Raw genomic sequence first — 22855 nt, 5'->3', positions numbered from 1 at the left:
ATTCATATCAAACTTTATAGTTTCAAATGGGAAAAAAACCCTAGCTATACTAGTTGTGTCGTGTTCTGGCTGCATCTTTATTATGGGGGAAAACAACCCCAAAATTTGTTTGCTCATTAATTAAAATTCATGGCCACAAGTGAGCATAGAAAATTAAAAATAACTAGATTTAACATTGTTAATATGTGAATTTTATTAAATATGGGGACTTGCCATACGTTTAGGAGTATAAAAAGAGGTAATATTTCAACATCTTTGTTGACAATTTTGAATTTTTTTTAATTTGTATTTTCATTTACTTATACTTTATTTCTTAGAGAAAGCAACCAGTGAGATGAACACTGCAGAGGACTGGGGCCTCATCTTAGACATCTGTGATAAAGTTGGACAGTCACGCACAGGGTAAGTGACTTTAGGAATTTCCTCCCCAAACCTTTTTAATTCTATTATTTCAGTCTCATACGCAGGTGAGAGGAATGAATGTTTTGTTATCTTTTATAAACTTCTGCAATGGCTGAATTTAACTTAAATTGATTACAAGTAAAAGGAAAATGTGTGGGGTTTCTGCTGAAATCTTTTGCAATCCTTCCTTTGGAGGTACTGGCTGATCTGTTAAAATTAGGACTCGTGTACAGCAGCTTTTCACCAGTGTAACAGAATAAATAAATTGATATGTTTTAGCAGTATCACTGTAAACCCAGGAGGCTTCATGAGGCATTTTTCTTAACAGAATCATAATCTAAGTTGGAAGTGACCTCCGGAGGTCATCTAGTCCAACCCCCCCAGCTTCAAACAGGTCTAATTAGATCAGGTTGCTCAGGACCGTGTCAAGTCTTGAATGCCTCCAAGGTCAAAGGTTCCATAACTTCTGTGAGCAACATGTTTCAGTATTTAACTACTTCTACTTACTAAGTAAGTAAAAAAACCCCACATAATCCTGCAATCTGATTACAATTTTTCCTGTTCCAGCTTGTCTGTTGCATCTTGTCCTATGACTGTGCAGCTCTAAGAGAGTCTGGCTGCATCTTCTGTGTATTCTCTGATTAATTGGTTGTAGAAAGCAGTAAGGCCCACTTTTTGTCTGCTCTTCTCAAAGCTGAAAGCATCTCTCCTATCTTTCCTTGTATGTGACCCTCCCTGACCATCCTGGCAGCTATCCATTGGAGTTAGGGCAGTGTGTCAATAGCCTTCTTGCACTGGGGAGTCCCAAACTGGACAAAGTGCTCCAGATGCAATATTGCAAGTGCAGAATGGAGGGGAAGGGTTGCTTTCCTGACTTTGTTGGTTGTGCTGACCAGTTGTTTGAGCCAGGATGTAGGTGGTTGTCTTTGCTGCCAGGCTGCACTACTGACACCTCTCACCCAATAGGACCTGCAGGTCCTTTCCTCCTTTTCATGTGGTCAGCTCCTGGCCTCATTTAAAATGCAATACCTTACCCTTGTTGTTGTTGAACTCCCCGTCTGCCCATTTCTTCAGCCTGTCCAGGTTCCTCTGAATATTAGCCATGGCCTCCAGTATATTGATTGTTCCCCTTCAATTTGCTCTGGTCAGTAAGTTGTTCCCAGCAGAAATCCCTGAAGGATCCCACTAGATAGTGCCTGCTAGCTGGAATTTGCACTACAGGTGACAACTCTTTGAGCCTAGGAGACCAGTTTTTCACCCACCTTGTCATCCTTTTATCCATATTTCACCAGCTGTGTGATAAGGAGGCTATAAGGGCTTCAACTGTATGTAAAAACTTCGCTAAAACCAAGGTATGAACCATCTGCTGCCCTCCATTGTTCTCCCCATCAGACCACCAGTGTCTTTGTCACAGAAAACAACAAGGCTTTGTGTTTCTTCCCCTTGTTTTCAGAAACTATTCTCTGTCATCAGGGCTTTGATAAGATGCATTTTGAAGATGTGATACTAAAATAAACACATCTTAATATGGGCTGCTAATGTTTCCATTATTGATTATTTACTGAGTTCTTTCATAGAATTTATGCATGAACTTACTTTTTTGGACAAGAAAAGATAAAGTGTAATTTGAACTAGCATCTAAAAAATACAGTTTAAAAACATAATTTCAGTGCATTTATAGTGCTTTCAGTCAGTGTAGTATTAGGATTTGGAAACATTTTAAATATACCTTCTTGAAGCATTCCCTGTAACAATTCAGGTAAGGGACAGACTCAAGAAGAGAGTTTTTCCACTGGTGCTATGAAAAGCTTTTCTGAGAATGACTTGGATTGGCTTGTAAAACTGCCAGAAACAGTATGAGATGCCAGACAGCAAAGTCCCACCTGGGACTTTTGTTCCAAAGGACAGGTTTGCAAATAAGCTTATTCCTTAGGGTTAGAGATGGTCTCTGGAGGAGTACTTAAAAATAGCATGGCATATTGAGACTTTTGTGCTGTTGTGTATAACTGTAGTTAAGATAACAGCTGACAAGTTGTTGTTTATGTTTCATATTAGCCTTTATATGTAAAACTGCATTTCTATTCTGTGAGGATGTTGATGCCCAGCCTGTAACAGTAACTATATTATTGAATGCTTCAGTACTCTATTTAATAATCACTGAAAGCCTTTCCACAGATGAAATTTAGTGTCACAGCAACATAGCCTCAAGAGTGCTCAAATATATGTAGCTGCAAGAGACAGCAGTACAGACAAAGCTAGAGATCTTTGGTAATGTGCATCTAAATTCCAGTTAGGGTTTGTGAGGTTTGTTTGTGTTGGTTTCGGTCTTTTTCTTTTGTGTGTTTGTATTTTAATATTTTTTCTTAATAAAACTGTTTTTTAAAAGAAAAGTGGAACTTTAACCTTTGTAATATTTATCCTGCTTTTAACAGGCTGCCAGCTGACTTGTTGCTTTCATTTGGATTCTGTTAAAACTTGCTGATAGTGGGGTTTTTTTTGTTTTTGATGGATTATGTCATGCAGTAGCAAGGTAAAGCAAGACAGTTTCCCATTAAGAAGTTTGTGTGAGATATGCTTAGCTGTTTGAAATTCTCCTGCAGTTTAAGTTCCTCTGACAAGGATGCAAGTCTTCTTAACTGAGATCAGCTTTAATCTTTTAACCAATTCTGCTCCAGTACAAGCTGTCTGTTACTGTTCTTGGCAGAAGTGTAGATTACAAAATCTGTCCTTTAGGGATTTTCTTTTTACCAGTCTGTAAGCTCCATTGCATGCCTGCAGCATTCTAGATGTGGATTGTCTTCCACCTGAGGTCGCAGCAGCCTGGAAAACGCTTACTCATTCAGTAGCACTTTTGGTATAGCACATTGTCTGCCAACTTGTTTGTATCCAGATTAATTGTTGGAAACCTGTTATGCTACAAAGGTGCTGCATTTTCTCTTAAGATAAACTAGTTACAGTTCCCTAACATAATTGCAATTGTTATTTTTTACATTGTAATACTTTCTGTACTGAGAATCACAAATTGCTGAAAATGTTATCTTGCTTCCTTTAATCCAAACAACTAAGATTTTTAGCAAGTTAGACTTCCACTGAATCGCTCTCTTTGACTACTTTCTCTGTTTTTTGTGAATTTCAAAATTAGTTATTAGAATTTTTGTAGAAAACATAGGAAAGACAGAAAATAGGTCAATATTTTAAACAATATGATTTGTTTACAATAGCCTATATGAAATACTGCTCTATGTAGTATAGAATTAACTTAATACTTTCTGCTCGTTTTGCATATCATATTCTTAAGATGATCTAAAATTTGCCTAATGATCAGACAACATACTTTTTTACTCTCTGAATTTGTTTTAGGAACTCATACAACTCAGCAGTTGCACATGTCATTGTTTGCATCTTGTTTTTTGCCAATATTAGCTCAGTGAGCAAGTTGCCTTTTCAACATGGAAACATGATTAAAACAAAGATTTTCCTGTTAGAGGCAATCTTTTCTGTCCCCTGTTTTTGTACAGCGTTCTTAAAAACTTGTTTGTTTTAAAAACTTTAATCACATGGTGTGATTCTTGAGGCTGTCCTGTGCAGGGCCAGGAGCTGGACTTCAATGATCTTTGTGGGTCCCTTCCAACTCAGGATATTCTATGGTTGTGTATTTGACTGGCATTTTAAATCTGACTACAGGAAGGGTATAGAGTTTTGCATAGTGTTGCTTTTCTGCAATAAAAATGCTTGCAAAACTGAATCTATAGTTTATCATCTCAGAATAATATTAAAAAATTTGAATGGTTCATTAAACAGAATAGAAGGAAAAATGAAAGGAAAAATGAAAGGATGGGTATGGTGTATTTTAGCAAAGATACCCCGCCTTCTTCAGTCGTTTCAGTGCTAGCCAGTTCCTAACTCTAATCGTGTTTGCATTTTGCTTTCAGATAGTTGTGCTGTTTATTTCATGAGACATACCAATCTACATTGAAACTATCACAACTTCAATTTTTGACCAGAAAAGTTGCCTAATCAAAAAATGATGGCTGAAAAAAAATTAAGTCAGTGGCTGAGAGAATACACCAATGGCTGAGAAAATAGAAACGTTCATTGCAACACTCTCTGTTTGGGGGTGGGTATTGGAAAATTGTCATTGAGAAATGGTTTGTCCGTATTGCTGCTTGCCTAACTTTGTCCTGATTCCTTAAGGATTAATCACTGCCTCAGCAAGTCAGTGTTCTGGTTAGCTGTTTCTTCTTTGGTTGTTTTTGTGCCTGTTCATGCAAGAGAGAACAGCAAAATTGCTTACTTGCTAGTTTTCTGATGTGTCTTCTATTTTTTTCCCCCTCAAATTACACAATCTCAGTAGCATTTTACATTGTCATTGCAGTGTATGTCTAACAAGCTGGCCAGGAAGCTTTATGACCAGCCTTTTTCTGAAGGAGCAAGGAGGAAAGCTGAGTCCCACAGAGTTACCTTAGACTGTAAATGAACAATAAATTCCTGAACATATCTGAAATGTTTGTGCACAGTAGCATTTTAGACTGCAAATGCTGCTAATTGTGTATTTGTTAAATAAAATACAATCAGAATTTGTTTTTTACTTTCAGCTAAACCTGAAATCTATTGTGAATATTTTCTGGGTATATTGGTGTATGATACCATATGATGCCATATATGCTACATAGCTTCTATTGTATCTTGCCATATTTTCACCCTACTTATTTGTTATTACTACTCATTGTGGTGCCTCTGAAATTCTGATCATAGCATCCTTGGAGCAGAACTGTGGCCAAATATTTGTATAGTATGATTTGGAGAGATGCCTAATAAGTGGATAGAATTCTACACTCATAGGGTGCATGCTTCCCTCTGGTGTCTGCGTAGTGCTTCTCATAATTTACACACTAAATTGTATGATGAATTAAGTAGAAGTAAAAATAAGAATTACAGTCCTGTCTAGAATAGGTTTTCTTACTCTGCGTAACTAAAGATTGGTACACCTGGATTATTTTTTTTAATGTATGTGTAATCAAAAGATTTCTTATTTTAGACATGTGAGCATGTTAGAACATTTAACACTCAAGTATTGATCATTTCTGTTAACTATATGAGCAAGTAGATTGTACTTGAGACATGTGGCTGATCATTTGGCTTTGAGGCTTTCTTACTACTTTATTACTTTTAATAAGACTTTGGATTCCTTTGTAAAAAAAAATCTTAAGCTGGTGGTCCTGCTAAGCTCTTGATCCTTCACCCTGCCTTTGTAAATACTAGCTTAACAACGGGCAAGCACCTTTTTGAGCTTGCATTCATACCACATTGTTAATTCTACTCATAAATTAATGGTTAAAGAAAGCAGTTATTTCTGAAAATTTTAGCCTGTATTCTTTTTCAGTTAAAATGAACATACGAGAAGTCTTGGATAATTAATAGATAAAAGGTAGTACTTGCCTTAAAGCCTTCATCTGTAATAATTGGTTATATGAAGGTATACACTGAATGATATGTACTTGTGCTTGTCACTTGTGTGACAGCACTGTCTATAATTAGAACCACTAAATATGAGGTGGACATTTCTGTAAAATGTAGACTGCCAAATATAGTATAGCCAAGCAGTGGTGTAACTTATACCTGAGTTTCATGTTAGTTTTTGGATACCAGTTCAACAGAAAAATACTTTTGCTTCCAAAGACAACCATGCTATAAAAGTGTAAAACCTCTTAGTTTACATTTACCTTCTCTTTTCCTCTTTCTCTACATACTCTCTTCCAGGGTTATCTTTTCAGGTCTCTTCAACAGATAATGACTGTATGCCCATGGTAATGCCTACCTCAGCCTCGCTTAGCTTTCCACTACTTTTATAGACAGAACAAAGTAACAGAAAGTCACACAGATTTTAATATGCTAAACTTTCTGAAATCCCCTTTCAAATTCTTTGTTGAAGTTGCTTTTCATGTTATTTCTATCTACCACAACATAGGTAAGACTTTAATTCTGTATTTAACTGTTTTGAAGCTTTGATGTAAGATTGTCTAATAGGTTTTTTTAGAAATTATTGGTTCATTACATGTCTTCTTTATAAATGTTATTCTGTAGATTAAAAGAGACTTTGAGGAATGTGGTGGTAATTCAAAATAAAAGTAGCAAAAGGGTGTTGGTAAATCAGTATGTAAGGAAGTGTTCTTACATATATATGTGAAATATAGAGGAGTAGGTGCATGGACTACAGAGAATTCCAGTTCTCTAACTGTAAGGGATTTGATGCATTTCTGAAGTATTTACGCTAATTCGCTCTAAATACAAAAGGTAGTATAAATTACTGAGAGGTTTTGATAATTAAGAGAGCTACAAATCCTACAGGTAGAAATGGCTACAACTGTTTGTGGTGTTGATTTATTTTTTAAATGTTGCACTTACAAGCTACTAAGTAATTTACTCACAATGTTCAGGAGATCTTGCTCTCTGTTAATGTTGTCAGCATTGTAATGTGTGCAATAGGAAATGTTCATTCCATTACATATTTTTAAATGTCTTGTGTTTTTTAGGCCTAAAGACTGCCTCCGCTCTATTATGAAGAGAGTGAACCATAAAGATCCCCACGTTGCTATGCAAGCGTTAACAGTAAGTTCTTTTTAATGTAGTGATTTTTCTTGCTAAAAAGTTATATTGCAAAAAAATCTCTGAGTTTTAATCTTTCTTTCATTAGCTTCTAGGAGCATGTGTATCAAACTGTGGCAAAATCTTTCATTTAGAAGTCTGTTCAAGAGATTTTGCCAGTGAAGTAAGCAATGTGTTGAATAAGGTAATGTATTGCATTGATTTATACATTTCATCTGTAAGGGAAATCAGACAGAGAACTGGAGTAATCTGAAAGTGGAATGGAATCTACTTTTGGAGGACTGAAAAGGAGGGGGAAGGGAAGGAGAGAAGATTACTGTAAAGACTGTGGCTCGCAGAACTTCCTGAATGCCACTTCATACTAGTTAACATAGGTATTCTGTGTGGTGTGTTAATTTACAAATAAACTACTTTATTTTTACTTTAAATAACAGCAGTGAAACACTAAATACAAATATGGTGTAATGGAGATAATACAGGGCTTCTATGCAACCTTATTTTACTTTATTTTGGGCCTAGCACACACTGTAGTGGTACAAATACAATGCTGATGTACTATTCTCCCTTTCTAATTGAATTGAGTGCAAAACTTGACTACAAAATAAAGTATATATATTTTATATAGACAGTAACATGCAATTACTTGAAATTAAGGTCAGATTCCTACATTATTTAAGTAATTTCTACTGTTCATGCAGGGTCATCCAAAAGTCTGTGAAAAGCTGAAAGCCCTTATGGTGGAATGGACTGATGAATTCAAGAATGACCCACAGCTCAGTTTAATATCTGCTATGATAAAAAATCTTAAGGAGCAAGGAGTTACTTTCCCAGCTATTGGTTCACAGGTATATTAGAATTTTGTGGTTGTTCTCAAAGTGTGTCACAAATTCTTTTTATCCTCAGCTCTGTGTTTAACAGTTTGTACTTTTGAATTCTAGAATGTTTGGCAAACAAAATGAAAACTACCTTATCTTAATAAAATTTTTCTTTGAGGGATGAAGTGCTCTCAATTACTTTAGATTTTTATATAGCAGATTGTATTTTATATAGCATATATTTTTTAAATAGCAGATGAATACAAATCAAAATGGTGAACTTCATGTATTCTCAGTTTTTTGTTGGATTCATTTTTACATCTTTTACTTTTGTCTAGGCTGCTGAACAGGCAAAAGCAAGTCCAGCTCTGGTTGCCAAAGATCCTGGTACAGTAGCCACCAAAAAGGAAGAGGAGGATTTAGCTAAAGGTGAGTGCATTTGTTTGCTGACATGATGCATATTGATTTATTTAAATGTCCATTAGCCAATCTGTACGTGTAACTAACCGTTTCTTCAACACTTAACTCACCAAAGTCTATTTTGAAAGAGATCTGTGTCTCAAAAGCATATTCTTCATGAGTTTCATAATGTTTGTTTGTGTGTCCACCCTGTCTCTTCTTAAATATGATCCATTTTTTTTCTGCAAACTTGAGCTGAGTTAAATATGAGTGAAGCTTCTCTGCCTGGTCAAGCTTAATTGAAAATGACCCAGAAATGTGAAGTTATTCAAGGAATGATAGGGAGAAAAAAAGGAAGGGTCAAATTTTTGCTTGTTTCAGCAAAAATCATTTTGTTAATTATGAATTAAGGAGGGACTTCACTGTGAAGATGACTAATGTCATCTGGTGTCTTCTTATTCCTGAAGATATTAAAACATTATCCTTGGCAGTCAGCTGTAGTGACCCTGCTTGAACAGTGGATTGGACAAGATGACTTCCAGAGGTGCCTTCCAACCTCAGCCAATCCATGTAAATCTGATTCTGTGAATCCAGACTAAAGGCTCCTGTCTAATGGAGAACCAGTGTGCACTGGAACAGCTGTATCTTTTTAATGTTTCAAGCAATATGGAAAAGTTCAACACGGTGTAAGATGTAAAGCATGAATGTAAATATTTTAGATCAGTTCAAGGTTGTAACATTAATATAATAATAAAAAATGGATGACTTTACAGAGTTATTCCATTTGTGCTTAAAGGCTATTTATTCATCCTGTCCATGTTAGAACCCTCAGTAAATCCATAGGCAGAATTCTGCTCTCTCTTTGTTATTTATCATTAATTCTAAGAGAAAGACAGAAAGTCATTAAAATGCAACAGGAATAAAATTACACTAAAAGTTTTCACAGAATTAAATTTTCATACCCATCAACCCATTTTTATAGGGAATTTTCATCTGCATAACTCTTCTTTTGTAGCTATTGAGCTGTCACTAAAAGAACAAAGGCAACAGCAAACAACACTTTCCAGTTTGTATCCAAGCACCTCAAGCCTTTTAACAAACCACAAACACGAGGGCCGAAAGGTTCGTGCAATCTACGATTTTGAGGCTGCTGAAGATAACGAACTAACTTTTAAAGCTGGAGAACTTATAACTATCCTTGATGACAGGTAAGTTGTATAGAATGCCTACTACACCTATGTTAAACTGTAAAAATGAATTAGAAATAATTGTATCTTCTATGTAGAAGCATACCTTGGAATGCAATAAATGGAAATATATTTTTGTGTTAAATACTTTATTTTGTTATCTCCTAGGTTTTTTACAAACAAATGTATTTGCATAAAAATTCTTGTGCCAAGATTTCAGCATATATACAAATTATGTGCTAGTAATATAAAAGCCTTTACTGTACTATTTCTAGGAAAGTTCCATGTGAGTATGGGGTTTTTAATGTATGGGGGCTTTATTATTTTTTTATCTTCAGTGATCCAAATTGGTGGAAAGGTGAAACTCATCAGGGTATAGGATTATTCCCATCTAATTTTGTAACAGCTGATCTTTCTGCTGAGCCTGAAATGAGTAAGTAACATTACATTTATGTATATATGTTAAGCCCTGCCATGGCCCAGGGGTGATTTCCTTTCCCTTATGATGGAGTTCAGTTGCAAGTTAATGTGATAATTGAAGTAAAACTGCGGACCCCTTGCTATGCTCTCACAAACAACAGTCAGACCAAGGGTGCCCAAGCTGTCTTCTGCTGAAAAATGCTGCTGTCTACTGCTTTGTCAGCAGCTTCTTTGAGACTCATGGAATCACTCAATTGACATCTAGATAAATGTGGGAAACAGCAGCTTTTTTCCTAAATTGACTTTTTGTCCAATTGAAGTAGTGCACATTTAATCGAGATGAAACTGAAGGCCTCATGGCAGATAGGACTTGGAGACAGATTACCAGTGTTCAAATAGTCCAAGAAGCCTACATACTGTGTGTACATACACGTGCATAGTGGACAGAGGGATTTTCTGTATACTACTTATTTACCTGTATCCATTTATATCCATCTAACCTACTTTAAACATTTAATAAAAGTATTAAATATTAGACAAGACTTCAAGATTCTAGAACTGATTTCTGCAAATCTTGTGGGCTTGCAAGATTAATCTCCTATGATCTCAACTTGGGGGTACTAGGAGTATGAGCAGGTGAGCAGAATTACATGCTGTAGCAGTCATTTGTGATATGTTAAGACTATCTTTAATAAGAGTGTATGATAAGAGTCGTATTTGGCTTTTTTGCTAAATATAGAGCTTTTTTGTTCTAGTCTCCACTACAGAGGAATGAGCTACTTTGCAGATAGTGTTTGCTGAATAAGGAATAGAGAAACTTGAGACCCTTCGATTCTGTACTTTGCTCTGGAGAAAAGAAGGCTGTTTGTCATAGATGATTTTACCAGTTTTATCTTAAACTTGATTTGCTAGCCCTATTGCTTCCAATCACTCTTTCTGAGTCTTTTATCCTGATAACTTTTTAATACGTATGTTATGTGCAGGGAGACTACGATAAAGCATTTACTTGCTGAAATGTGTTTCTGTTGATTTTGTGTGAACTCATGTGGGGTTTTCTTAAAAATGTGATTTACAGATAAAATTATTTAAGTCTGTGGCTTTCAAATGTCAACAAAATACTAATTTTTAAAATTTTCACAGTAGTAGTTTCAAATGCAAGGAACCAAGGCAATATACTAGCTATATAATATTTATGTCATTGCATATTTTTTCTTTTATACAATTAAATCTGGCTGTTTATCTTACAGTGAAAGCTGAGAAGAAAACTGTGCAGTTCAGTGATGAAGTTCAAGTAGAGACAATAGAACCTGAGCCAGAACCAGTTTATATTGATGAAGTAAGCATGGTAGAAGTACTGATTGGTACTAAATGCACTGATGGGACATTTAAATATGTGATGTTTAACCCTTTCATCCTGTACTTCAAAAATACAATAAAAAGAATGGGAAGAGAGGCTTCTTTAAAGTAATAATAAAAAAAATCTGCAATATTCTAATTTGTTCAAGAGTCTTGAAGTTCTTAGGAATTTCTGAAACTGAATTTGGAACTGCATTCCATTTAGGGCCCTACTCCGGGATTGTACATCTGTTTACCTCCAAGCTAGAATCTTAGTGTTGAGTGGCACATCTACTTTCAAAGATATCCATCTTGACTGCTGTCTTAGATTTATTTCCAGTATAACCACCACTCTCTACCCTCAGACTTAAAGATCTCTTTCTATCTGAAAAGTCTGAGATTCTGTTGCTCTGTAATTAATATTTAGTAAGATATTTACAATCTCACAGTGATTCTGTAGGGTTTCTAGACACATTCAGTCCAAGAAGTTTTTCCCCTGCCTTTTATTTTTTTTACCTTGACTTGGGTTCTGTCATTGTTTTTGAAATGAGAAATCAGTTACTGTCTTCTTAAAGTCCCATTTAAGTCCCACCTCAAAAACTCTTCTTCCCAGGAGATACTACTTTGTAATCTGCTGAAACAGATTATTTCAGGCCTGCCTTGAGGTGCCTTCCAGCTTTTGTTTTCTGTGAGTTCATTGCTGATTTTTGGTTTAGTGTCTTCTTTTGTTTTTACATTTGCCACAGTATAATTTTTAAGGAAGTAGTTAATTTGACTTCTCCCCACCTTTCTGTGGTTTAAGGAGGACAAAACATGGTTTTATTTTCTACTTTTATACAACCTATATATCTCAGTCTGATAAAGGCTATTTATTTGACAGTGCTCAGCTAAAAAAGGATTAAAAATAATTTATGTGTAATTTTTCATTAACCACTATAGTTCACTCCAAGACACATTTTTGAAAGACTTTTTGCCTGTTTATTTTCTAACCTTTGATATTTTTATTATAAAAGGGTTGCACTTAAACTCCTTACTTGGGCTTGACTTCCTCTGAAATCAACCCTGAAATGCCTCCAAACATCATCTTAAAACACTTCCATACACATTGGTAATGATATGGCTCATGTACTGAATAGGCCTCATGCACTTAAAAAATGCTTTTCAATGAATTTGAAGTACTCTCTCAATGTATTCTGTCAAAACATTTTCACTAATCCCACTAGATGGTGGTATTGCATACGTAATAACTAGGCTGGAAAAGTAGGAACTGCTCAGAAAATACTGTTTAGAAGGACTTTTAGGAATAAAGGGTATTCTGCACATTCCACTTGCTACCACTAATTTTTCTCATTTGGCTTTTCCTTGTTCAAGCATTTTCATTTCTGTAGAGTAGCATGTATCATTTGTATTTTCTTTAAGTTAGTCTAGATGATCCTCATGTGCCAAGAGATCAAAATGGCTGTTGTAAACAACTGCTTTAGTTTACTATCCTGAAAGTGCTAATGCCTTTGCTGCCACATTTGCCCTAATTATGTAATTTGTGTTCTAGGATAAAATGGACCAACTCTTGCAGATGTTACAAAGTGCTGATCCATCTGATGACCAGCCAGACCTCCCAGAATTGCTTCATCTTGAGGGTAACAAAAAAGAATGAGTTTTTTCATTGTTGTTTTCCTCTCTGGTAATTTTCTGTATCAACACAAATTGAAACTAAGCTGAAGTTACTTCAGCTTCATGTGCATGCAAGAAGCATGCCTGAGAAAAGTGCTTGAGCCATAATTATCTTCTCACTTCTTGTTTCCCACATCTAAGAGACCAAAGTGCAAAACATTAACTTAAAACAAGCCTACTTTCCTCTAAAGAAAGCTGTTTCCTATATTATTTTCCTTTTCAAGACACATGAATACTTAATTCAATCATATTCATCCGCTATTTTTTTCCTTCATAGAGTAGCACGCATGAGTGGCGAAAGGAGTGTCAGGAAGATTCCATGAGAGGAAGCAGAAATACTGCCAAGGTTTAGAATAGACCTGTGGGTGTCCCACATGCTTTTCACTTGCATGTGTATTTCTGTAGGAGTTGTGTGTTAACAATACCTTATAGAGAGAATTTACCCTACTCTGAAAGAGTCAAATTGTTCAGACTGCCTCTTCACAAAGGCATTATAGATCGTTTTACCTAGGTTAATAGATGCACCAAAATTTTTGGAATGGAATTTGGAAAAGGAAGAAAGGAAACTTCCTGATTATGAGACAGAACATAGGCTTAAACTGACAATTCAGAGGGTACCAGACTTCGGTAAGAAAATGGCAGTTTCTACATCTATCTAGAAGTTAATAATTAAAAAATGTGTAGGTTTGTAAACTTTTAGATATCTCTCATATTTCCACACCCATCTGGTTTATCATGCCTGTAAATGAAACCTGTTTTAGGAAAACTCACATCAGTGACATGCCTGCACATATTCTAGTTCCACTGAAACTAAAGAGAGGCGAAAAGAAACATGACCGGTTTTATTCTTTCAAGTCCCAAATATAGCTATAGAGGCTGTTGTCTAAGAAGCAGATTGCCTGTATCTGGTCCAGGACAGAGGCAAAGAAACTAAAGGTATGCTTGTCAACCAGCCTACAGATATGGCTTACTTTAGGAGTTGCTTCAAAATGCATTGTGAGATCATAAAAGCAATGCTCAATTTTATATCAAACCATGAGACTTAGAATAAAAGCAGTATTCTTAGAATCTGAAAGCAGTAATGTGGTCAGATGGTTGCTCCCCAGCTACCTGCAACAGCACGTGCCAAACATATGGCTACATATAGTTCTACAATGCCAATTCAAGATTACCTGCTCTACACTTAAGTAGGCTTTGGTGAACTACTGTTTTTGGCATAGATTCTGAAAATTTTGCTATAGATGTGTTTTAAATCCTTGGTTCCTACCAGTGGTGGCAGATGCTGATCAACATTTGACAGAAAAACCACTTCATTTTCTTCTGCCATCCTCGTGTCCAGTCACAAATGTCTTTGAATTGGAGAGCTCATCCTAACATGTTCAGGAGCCCAGGGTTTGTGGTTGGCAGCAGAGCAGTCATCATGTTAACAGACATCTAAACAATCCTTGTCATGCCTTTTGCCACACTTCATGCTATACATAAAAGTAGGCAGAACTTTGACAGGTTTTACATCTTCCCCCAGCATTTCTGCCAACATATTACTGATCCCAGGTTCAAAGAAGCAGATGGGTACCTCTCCTACAACTCCTCTTTCACCTGGAGTTGCCTTCAAGGAACTCAATAATGATGTCCTTTCATGCATCATGGCTCAGACATTTTCAGGGCCTTCTGCATTTCTAATATCCCAAATTTCCCTTTTGGCTTCCATATCTGTTTATTTTACGTTTGACAAACTCTGCCTTTCTGCTAATTAACCATGGTTTGCTTGGCAGTTAGATGAGCCCCGTGTCCTTGTGCTGAAAGGAGGCATGGGGTGCATTTTTGCTTATTTTAATGCCTTTGCATTCTGCTTCTGGTAAGCTTTTGTGTTGCTTTTTGCACATTAGTGGTTTGAAAAAGCCCCCTTCCCCCAGTTGGGATTCTAGTGAGAGCCATGTGCTGTTAATGTCTTTGATGTGCAGATGATTGAATCATTGCAACCAGTTTTCTCCTTCATTGTTTTCATAGATAGTCTTTTTGTAGTAAAGTTAGATGAGCACATGGTCTAGGTTGCAGTTGCAAATCTTCTTCCTTGAAGACAAGATCACTTTTCAATTTACTTGAATCTTTTTATGCAAAATTGTTTCAGTTTTGTACTTCCTGCCTGTTAAATGTGTTTTGTTTCACTTCATTTATTTTTATTTTAAAATATGCTTTTAAAATTGCTGAAAACTTCAGCTGTCTTAAATTGTTAATGACACTACCTCTGTTACTAAAAATTTTTTGACATACAGATTATAGTAACGAACTAAAACCAAACTGGACTAGCATCTATTTCTATCTGATTTTTTTTTAATTAATCTCCAACTTTGCAGGATGGAAGTGTTTATTACTCTGATATATTTTAACTTCTTTCTATTCTAGCAATGTGCCACCAGATGGGACCTCTCATAGATGAAAAATTGGAGGATATAGACAGGTAAAAAAAACAAAACAAAACGTGTGCTTTGACCCAAATTAAAATTCATTCTTAGAAATACCAGAGTTGTTACCTGGTAATATCCTAATTTCTTTGAATGCTGGCAAAGAAAATAGTTGTATTTATTAGTAGTTTCTCTGAGAAGAGGTCTGAAGACTTTTTTCCCATAGTCACATAATAATTTATAGTGTTGTACCATTTAATTCTTTGGCACTTGTCAGGCATCACTTCACAATAAGAATATGTTACTTAACATACCTCATGAAATTTCTCTGTATTATCTGTCCTGTACTAAAGTTACTTAAATTGTAGAATGAACTGTAAAATATATTTTCTAGGAAACATTCAGAACTTTCAGAGCTCAATGTTAAAGCAATGGAGGCTCTTTCTTTGTATAACAAATTGATGAATGAGGACCCAATGTATTCCATGTACGCAAAACTACAAAACCAGCAGTATTACATGCAGTCATCTGGTGTTTCTGGCTCTCAGGTATGGATGTAAACTTTAATAGCCATTGACCTTATCAAGTTCACACTGACTGAGCAGTGTTTTCTCTCAGTTTTTTGCACAGTATGTGAAAAAAATGAAAGTGTTTGTTTTCAGCTACAAGCTTTGGATAATCTCCTTTTGTGGGTTTTAACACTTCTAGTTTTTTTCTGTTTGGTCCCTTTTGATCAAGGAAAAAGCCCATCCTGGGCTTTAAGTTGCACATAAAATGCAAAAGTAAAACTGCCAGGGTTTTGTATAGTGGGTCAAAGAAAATAAACAACCCAAGGAGTAAAATGTCTCCTCTATCTACTCATAGATAAGTCAACGTAAATATGCTGCTATGAAAGAATTACCATGTTTAACTTCAGTAATTTAAATGCTAAATGCTCTTCACTGATATTAAAAAAAAAAAAAGGAAACTAAAAGATTTGAGAGGATGTCTTTAAGTTCTGAAGTCAGATATTAAATAGCAAATCTTCTTGTATTTTAATTCTAATATTGCTTTATTTAATTTCCTAGGTTTATCCGGGGCAAACTCAAGGTAATGCGTATCTGGTGGCAGGGAGTGCACAGATGGGCCATATTCAAGGTTACAATCTTCCTCCAGAACAGCTCCCTTCTCTCAGCCAAGGCACAGTTACTCCATCTGCCAGCTCAGTACTGCCTGGTCAGCCTGCACAGACGTCTTACACAAAGTAATTTTAAATATTTTTCTATTCAAATTTAAATCAATTTAAACAGAAAGGAATACAGATAATATTTAAAGGAGACTTATTTTTTTAATTACAGATGTATAACTATAAACACAACTGAAAGATACTTCAGTGCAATCATTTCCAGAGTGCTTTTTATTGGTGTCGTGTATTTGGTAAAAATTCCTGACAAACTTCTAAGTCTTCTATCATTTTTATAATTCTATTTTGTCTTTAATTTTCTATTTACAAAATACGTAATTTATATAGGTCTATGCTTTTTGTATGAAAAATAGAGAAAATTATACAGACATGATTTAGTAGTAGTAGTAGTAACTTTTAATATACTATTAATAATGAAGATTATCTGCTGCTCTGGCTGGCTCTGCATAATTTCTGAGAGTGTATATTCTACTGTTCCTTTGTCAAATATCTTACCACAGAAGAATGAGGAGAATTTTACTCATTTTGGGAAAGAAGTGAATGGGCTATGAATACTTACTAAAGCTTATACAGCTTGCGCAAATAAAGAAGCTAAAAGGGGCATTCTACATGGGGTAGAGGGCCAAAGATGCTAAGTTTTGGTTAAGCTTACCTGTATTGTGAAAAAGTTTGTGGGTTTTTGTTAGTTGGTTTTTGTCTGGTTTTTGGTTTTTTCTTGGTTTTGTTTACTCTCTGTGGAAAGTAATTTTATTCTAAAAAGTTGGGAGAGACATCCATCTTGAGTCATTAATATGTTTGTTAGTCTTTGTCCCCAAAGTTACTTATTTGGGGTGGTAAAGCATGATAAAGCGAGTTTCTGCATATTCACCAGACTTGTTTTGCTTTTTAAAACAGTTTGTTGGGTTTTGGTTTTCATCATGAACAGAATGGAAGATGGTATTCCATGTTGCACCTTAAAATAAAACAGAAGTACAGAATCATGATCTAATTTTAAATCCATGGGGGGTGTCTATTGCATGTTTAAATCTCTTTGATTTGATTGTTTGAGTTTTAATGGGAATACTCATTGGCTACAGTTTTAAATATGCAATGTGTCCGGAGTTAGAAGGTTTTTGTGTGTATAAATAGAACAACTGAAGAAACAATAAGGTTTTGCTGTTCTGTTGGTAAATTGTTTGGCAATTCAACTTTAAACATTTTTTCTCTCTTCTTGTTTTTTTTCAGTGCAATGGTTGGTTCTGTTGCTGGAAGTACCTACTCTAACCAGGCTTCAGTGTATAGTCCACCACCTGGTACTGTTGATGTTGCTGCTTATCAGAATGCTGGAACTAATATGTCCCAGGTGCCAAACTATAACTTAGCACCTACAGCTCTGCCACAGACAGCAGGCAGTCAGCAAGCACCTCCACAACAGCCACAGCCTCCACCACCTCAACAACCACAGCATAGTTACTCACAGAAGGCTCTGCTATAGGATCCAGGACTTCTGATTCCTAATCTTCTTTAACCTCTGCTAAAGGCAGTTGGCGGTTCTATGAGTTTGTTCATTTAATCTCTTAAACTTTGTTTATCCTCAGTTTAGGAATCTCTCTTGATGAACAAGTTCAATTTGCACTGACTTTTTAGGGGTTTTTTTCTTTAATTTTGCGGAGGAACTGATATATTTAGGAAATTTAATTCCTTTTAAAATGCATAAAAATTGGTACAAGATTATTTATGTATGGTTAAATTGGCTAGTTTGTGAAAACTCAACCATTGCAAACTGTTGTGGCATATATGTTATGTACATATAGTGTGTGATTGCAGTAGTGCCCATTTTGTATAACTATGGTGGTCATGTGAATATATTTAACACAATGTTTAAAAATAATTTCTTTACTGTTTTATTTTAATCATGAACTGACAACCCCATATTTCATAGTTTTGTCTAGTTTCAAGACAGATGCAATGTCTTTTTCCAATGCAGGAAAAACAGTAATTCTGCATATCATGGTTACAATTACAAGCTAAGGTCTATATATAAATTTACAAACTTACCTAAGTTTCACTACTTCTTGAATTGAACACACGTGTATCATGACTATTAGATAGCTTATCTACCAAAGTAAACTTGTTAACTGGTAAATTATTTGGGGGGATAACAGCAAATTATGATTCTGCTTCAGACGTAATTAATAACTTAAAACTACTATTCAGAGGCTGCTAAACATATCATGGGACCATGAAACAGATCAGGATCTTGCATTTTATCATGAGAAGCATGTAATTTATTTTTCCAAGTTGTTTTTTAAAATGAGAACAAGAACTGTATTCTGTGTGTTGGTAGAGATTACACCAAAGACAGAGGAATTGATTTGAAAGAGAAACAATGGAGTTTTAAACTGGAACACACAACATGAATTACACTATTTTATTTAAGTCTTCTTAATTAGAACATGGAGAATTATGGACATGTAAATCACTTTGCTGAACAAACCTTCAGGGCTTCGTTTTCTCTCTTGTGGCCTTGCTTAGCAATTTGTTCTGTTTACTGTTCTAACACAAACACTTCTGCCTTAAATGTCTGTTTCAACTTCCAGTTGTACCATTTGAGTTTATTAGCCCTTCTGTAGTTTGAATAGTTTATGAAGCATCTCATTTAAATCCACTTTTAGGTTACTTTAAATTCTCTTCTGCAGCAACCTGCATTAGCCTGTTTTAAACCCTTGTGTAACTCGGTAACTTAGCCACGTGGCTCTGTCAAGCCTGATATTTTCTTTCTGTGGATGAGGTGCTGCAAAAGAAACATGGTAATGGAAGGCAGCATTTCAGGTGTGCTTGAGCAGAGTTTCTTGTACAAAGACTGTTGTTACTTTGCATTTGTATTCCATCTGGTAATGCATCCTGGTTTCATCTTTTCCAGCAACTCTTAATTCCACTAGAGCAATACTAGATGGCTTCAACATCAGATCTGTTTTAGTCTTGTGTGTATGTCAGAAGTTGTTTGTTTTTTGTACTATATTTTAGTGTGAATTAAATGTTGCAATTGTACATTATACTATAAAATGAGCTCTGTTATCCCATATACTCCTGCATCTGTTCACAGTTACCTAACATGCCTTTGTTTCACTATTTTAATTGACATCAGTGTTTTGCCAGATTCTTTCAGCTGACTACTTTGCGTAACATCTGACTGGGGTGGTTACAAAACGTGCCCATGGTTAATCTATTCCAGTTGGGGGATGTTCTAGCCAGCTGGTTGATCTAATGCCAGTATTTTTGCATATTTGTTTTCTCTAAAATTTTGAAGCATCCTCGCAAACTGTCATTAATTATTGCAATACTTGGTGTCATCACAAAAGCTTGTGGAATTTGAAAGGAAATGCTAAAGAAAAAATAATAATCTGACATACTGTGTCATAGATAACTTTTTATGGATTGAAGAAGTGATGTTTTTAGAAAGGACTTTTAGTATAATATAGTGTTCTCTGTATGCATTAGGTATCTTATTCCAAAATCAGATATACAATGTGTATAGAAATGTATAATTTATACACAAAAGTGAAAATAATTTTTTATTCCATAGTTCTTAGTCCCTGATTCAAGGAGAAACTTGAAGCATCAAGATAGTCTTGCTGATATTGGCTGTTGTGTTCTTAGATTGTCACATATTGTGTCACATGTTCCCTAATAAGGTTTCTGTGGAACTTCTGTACAGAAATGACCCAGAAAAATACATTTTGTTAGTAATTTGTCATTGTTTTTAAAATTTTTGAAGTCTTTTCTTGATATACAGAAATGCTAGTTCCTGGTTTCTCATTTGAACAATGAAACCTTATGTGTATTGTAATTTTTCTGCTCTCCAACTTGCTTATTTTGGCCATTCATCCATTTGTATGAAAATTTAAATCACCTTCCATTTATATTCATTATGAAAAGAAATACCACTTGCTAAAGTTCAATGCCCCTCTAAATTCAATATAATGAAAGTTGTGAAGAAAGATGGACACTTTCTATTTTCCTTCATACCTTTATTAAAGTCACTGCTCTAAGTTATGTCCTGTACCAGACTGGGAATTTTAGTTGAATTGAATCAGAATTCAATGTCTACAACTGGTGGAGTAGGTCACTATAATTTTAGGTTCTGAGTCTTAGTGTTTCTGTTGCAACCTACATTTTCCATTTCATGTGCAATTTTCAGATTAAATTGAATTTGGAGCTGTATTATCTCATGTTGGTTTCTCTTATCAGAAAATGTCTTCCTGCTTGGTGTGCCCTGTATGCTCAATACTCTGAAGTGATGCCTTCTCCTATTTTGCTAGATGCTGTCATTGCATAAATTCCTTCAGTCAACCTCTCATACTGTCTCTGATACCTTAGAAATTATACTTCAGTTCACCTCCTCTCTGCTGGTTTGGTATCATGAATCTGGAGATGCCACTGCTGGTGCTTCTCTGCCATGATTTATTCTCAGATTCCTTGTTTATGCATTGTTTGGACCAAATTCATTTATGTTCTACCTTACTATGGTATTGAACACTGAAATGTTAGTAACGGGAAAGTACACGTACAGCTACTGTGGGGGAAAGCTTTTGGCAATTAAATAAAGTGTCAGAATGTAAACTGTTTGAAAGTAAGGAATCTTTGGAAATGTTATTCATGTTCCAATAGAAGACCTGATTTATGAATGTCTTGTTTCTTTACATGTAAATTATTGATTTAAGGCTAAAATATGTTCAAGATATTTTGTATAACCCTTTTTTACTTAACCATGTCTTTAAGGAATACAAAAATACTAATTAACTTCAGAAGGGGTATTTCAGTGGCTTGGTTAGCATGAACTGGAGTAAACTCTGGAAAGTGCCTTCTGTGCATTTCACTTCTATAAGCAAAATTTTTAAGCCATGTGTATCATCTCTATTGATGTGGGCATAACAAAGGTGTCAAGATTTACTGTAAAACATCCCAGGAAATATACAGGGGCAGTATGTTAAAATTTTCTGTACTGATGTCACGGCAGTGTGTTCTAGAGTGTGCAGCTGCAGAAGCAGTCACAACGTTTTTGCCCACCTCTGTTTAGTAACTGGTGCTGTGGAGATGTGTCTGTAGTGTCACTGGCCAAACCACATAGAGACAGCAGTAAAAAGGAGCAAAACATAAGAATTCCTGCATGCTTCTCAACAGGTGTGGAGCAGCATACTGCCCTCACGGTACAGTTACTGCTCATGAATTTTGAGGCAGGGGGAACTGAAATAAAGTTGAACTTCAGAAAATTCTGCCAGATTGCAAATGGTTAGATGTAAAAGAGCAAGATTTGCTTTTAATGCCATGTACATATTTTGCTGATCAAATCTAGGCTGCTACTGTAGTTCTCTGATTTCGTCTAGATGGCAGGAACATCAGATTTACAGTGGAGAACTGCTTAATACCTCATTCTCCTTTTTTTTTAGTATTTTCTCTAATATCACTTACTTTATTTTTCACTCATATTTCAAAGATATCTGCAGTCTTTATATACAAAGGTCTTAACCTTATTCCTTCTCTGCTGGGGTTCACAGAATGAAAAAGGACATTTCTAGTTAGAGCAGCTACACTGGCACTTTGAATTACACAACTGCACCTTTGGAGAACATGTAAGTATCTGTTTTGAAGAACAAGGGAACATAATTTTTCTGGTTAAAAACTGGAAGGAGATATTTTAAAAGAAAAAAGTAGAATAAAAGTTACAAAAAGCCTCCATTGCCAACAGCAGGCAGAATCATTTTTTACTCTGTTATTCAATCTTAGTAAAGCTGATCAACTCCACACTACAGTTACTCCTTTCTCATTTTCAGCTCCAGTGAAGAATATTGACCTGATACGTACACTGTCCAACACCATAGGAAAACATGGAGAAGGCCTTGACATTTGAGCTTTTTGCCTCAATATGTAAAAAACACTATGTACATGTTTGAATTCTTAAATTGAAAATTGTTTCTTAAATTAGGATGGTTGTGTTTAAAAACATTCCATTTGCTACTATGTAAATTGCAGATCTAAAGTTCCCTTTTCATGCTGCTGCCTTGGCAAAAAGGTGGTAGGAGTTTTTGTTCTATCCTGCATGTTCTTCTGGAATCCAAAAAATTTTTGTCTTTGTAATGAAAAAGAAAAACCTGCTGCAGTCTGCTTTGGTTTTAATAAAGTGTACACAGTAGCGTTTTTGTTTGGCTTTGTTTGTTTTAATACTCCCTTTGATGTTGGCACATGTATATATTTAGATATACTGCACTGTTGTACAACAATTGTTTTAGTAAATAACACTATTTGTAAAAACTGTTAATTGTTTTTGGTATGAGTGCAAGATATTAAAGTTGGAGTATTTAGTGCATTATGTTGCAAAGTCAATTTATAAATTTTATGAAAGAATAATTTGGAAAGGACTTTTGCTGCTACTTAACTCAAATTTTCTGATTTCAG

At 35.3% G+C, this 22855-nt stretch overlaps 1 protein-coding gene across 2 annotated transcripts; it reads left to right on the top strand.

Annotated features, from left to right (window-relative positions):
• The first annotated feature begins 298 nt into the window (after positions 1-298).
• On the top strand, positions 299-22766 carry STAM (signal transducing adaptor molecule). 2 transcript variants are annotated; one of them, XM_017729212.1, is made up of 14 exons: positions 317-402; positions 4335-4519; positions 6936-7011; positions 7097-7192; positions 7707-7853; positions 8162-8252; positions 9238-9430; positions 9748-9842; positions 11077-11165; positions 12714-12801; positions 15239-15293; positions 15632-15785; positions 16305-16480; positions 17645-22766. In XM_017729212.1, exons 2-14 carry the CDS (start codon positions 4473-4475, stop codon positions 17892-17894), a joined length of 1557 nt encoding a protein of 518 aa, XP_017584701.1. In that variant the 5' UTR covers positions 317-402; positions 4335-4472; the 3' UTR covers positions 17895-22766. The 2 variants fall into 2 exon arrangements, with proteins under 2 accessions (XP_008628099.1, XP_017584701.1); XM_008629877.2 differs by lacking the exon at positions 4335-4519 and having other exon boundaries at positions 299-402.
• Positions 22767-22855: the final 89 nt, after the last annotated feature.

This window comes from Corvus brachyrhynchos, unplaced genomic scaffold, assembly GCF_000691975.1.
Source record: "Corvus brachyrhynchos isolate BGI_N302 unplaced genomic scaffold, ASM69197v1 scaffold142, whole genome shotgun sequence".
In the NCBI taxonomy this organism is placed as follows: domain Eukaryota; kingdom Metazoa; phylum Chordata; class Aves; order Passeriformes; family Corvidae; genus Corvus; species Corvus brachyrhynchos.
Note: the sequence above shows the minus strand (reverse complement) of the source record. Positions and strands in the feature narration are given on the sequence as shown.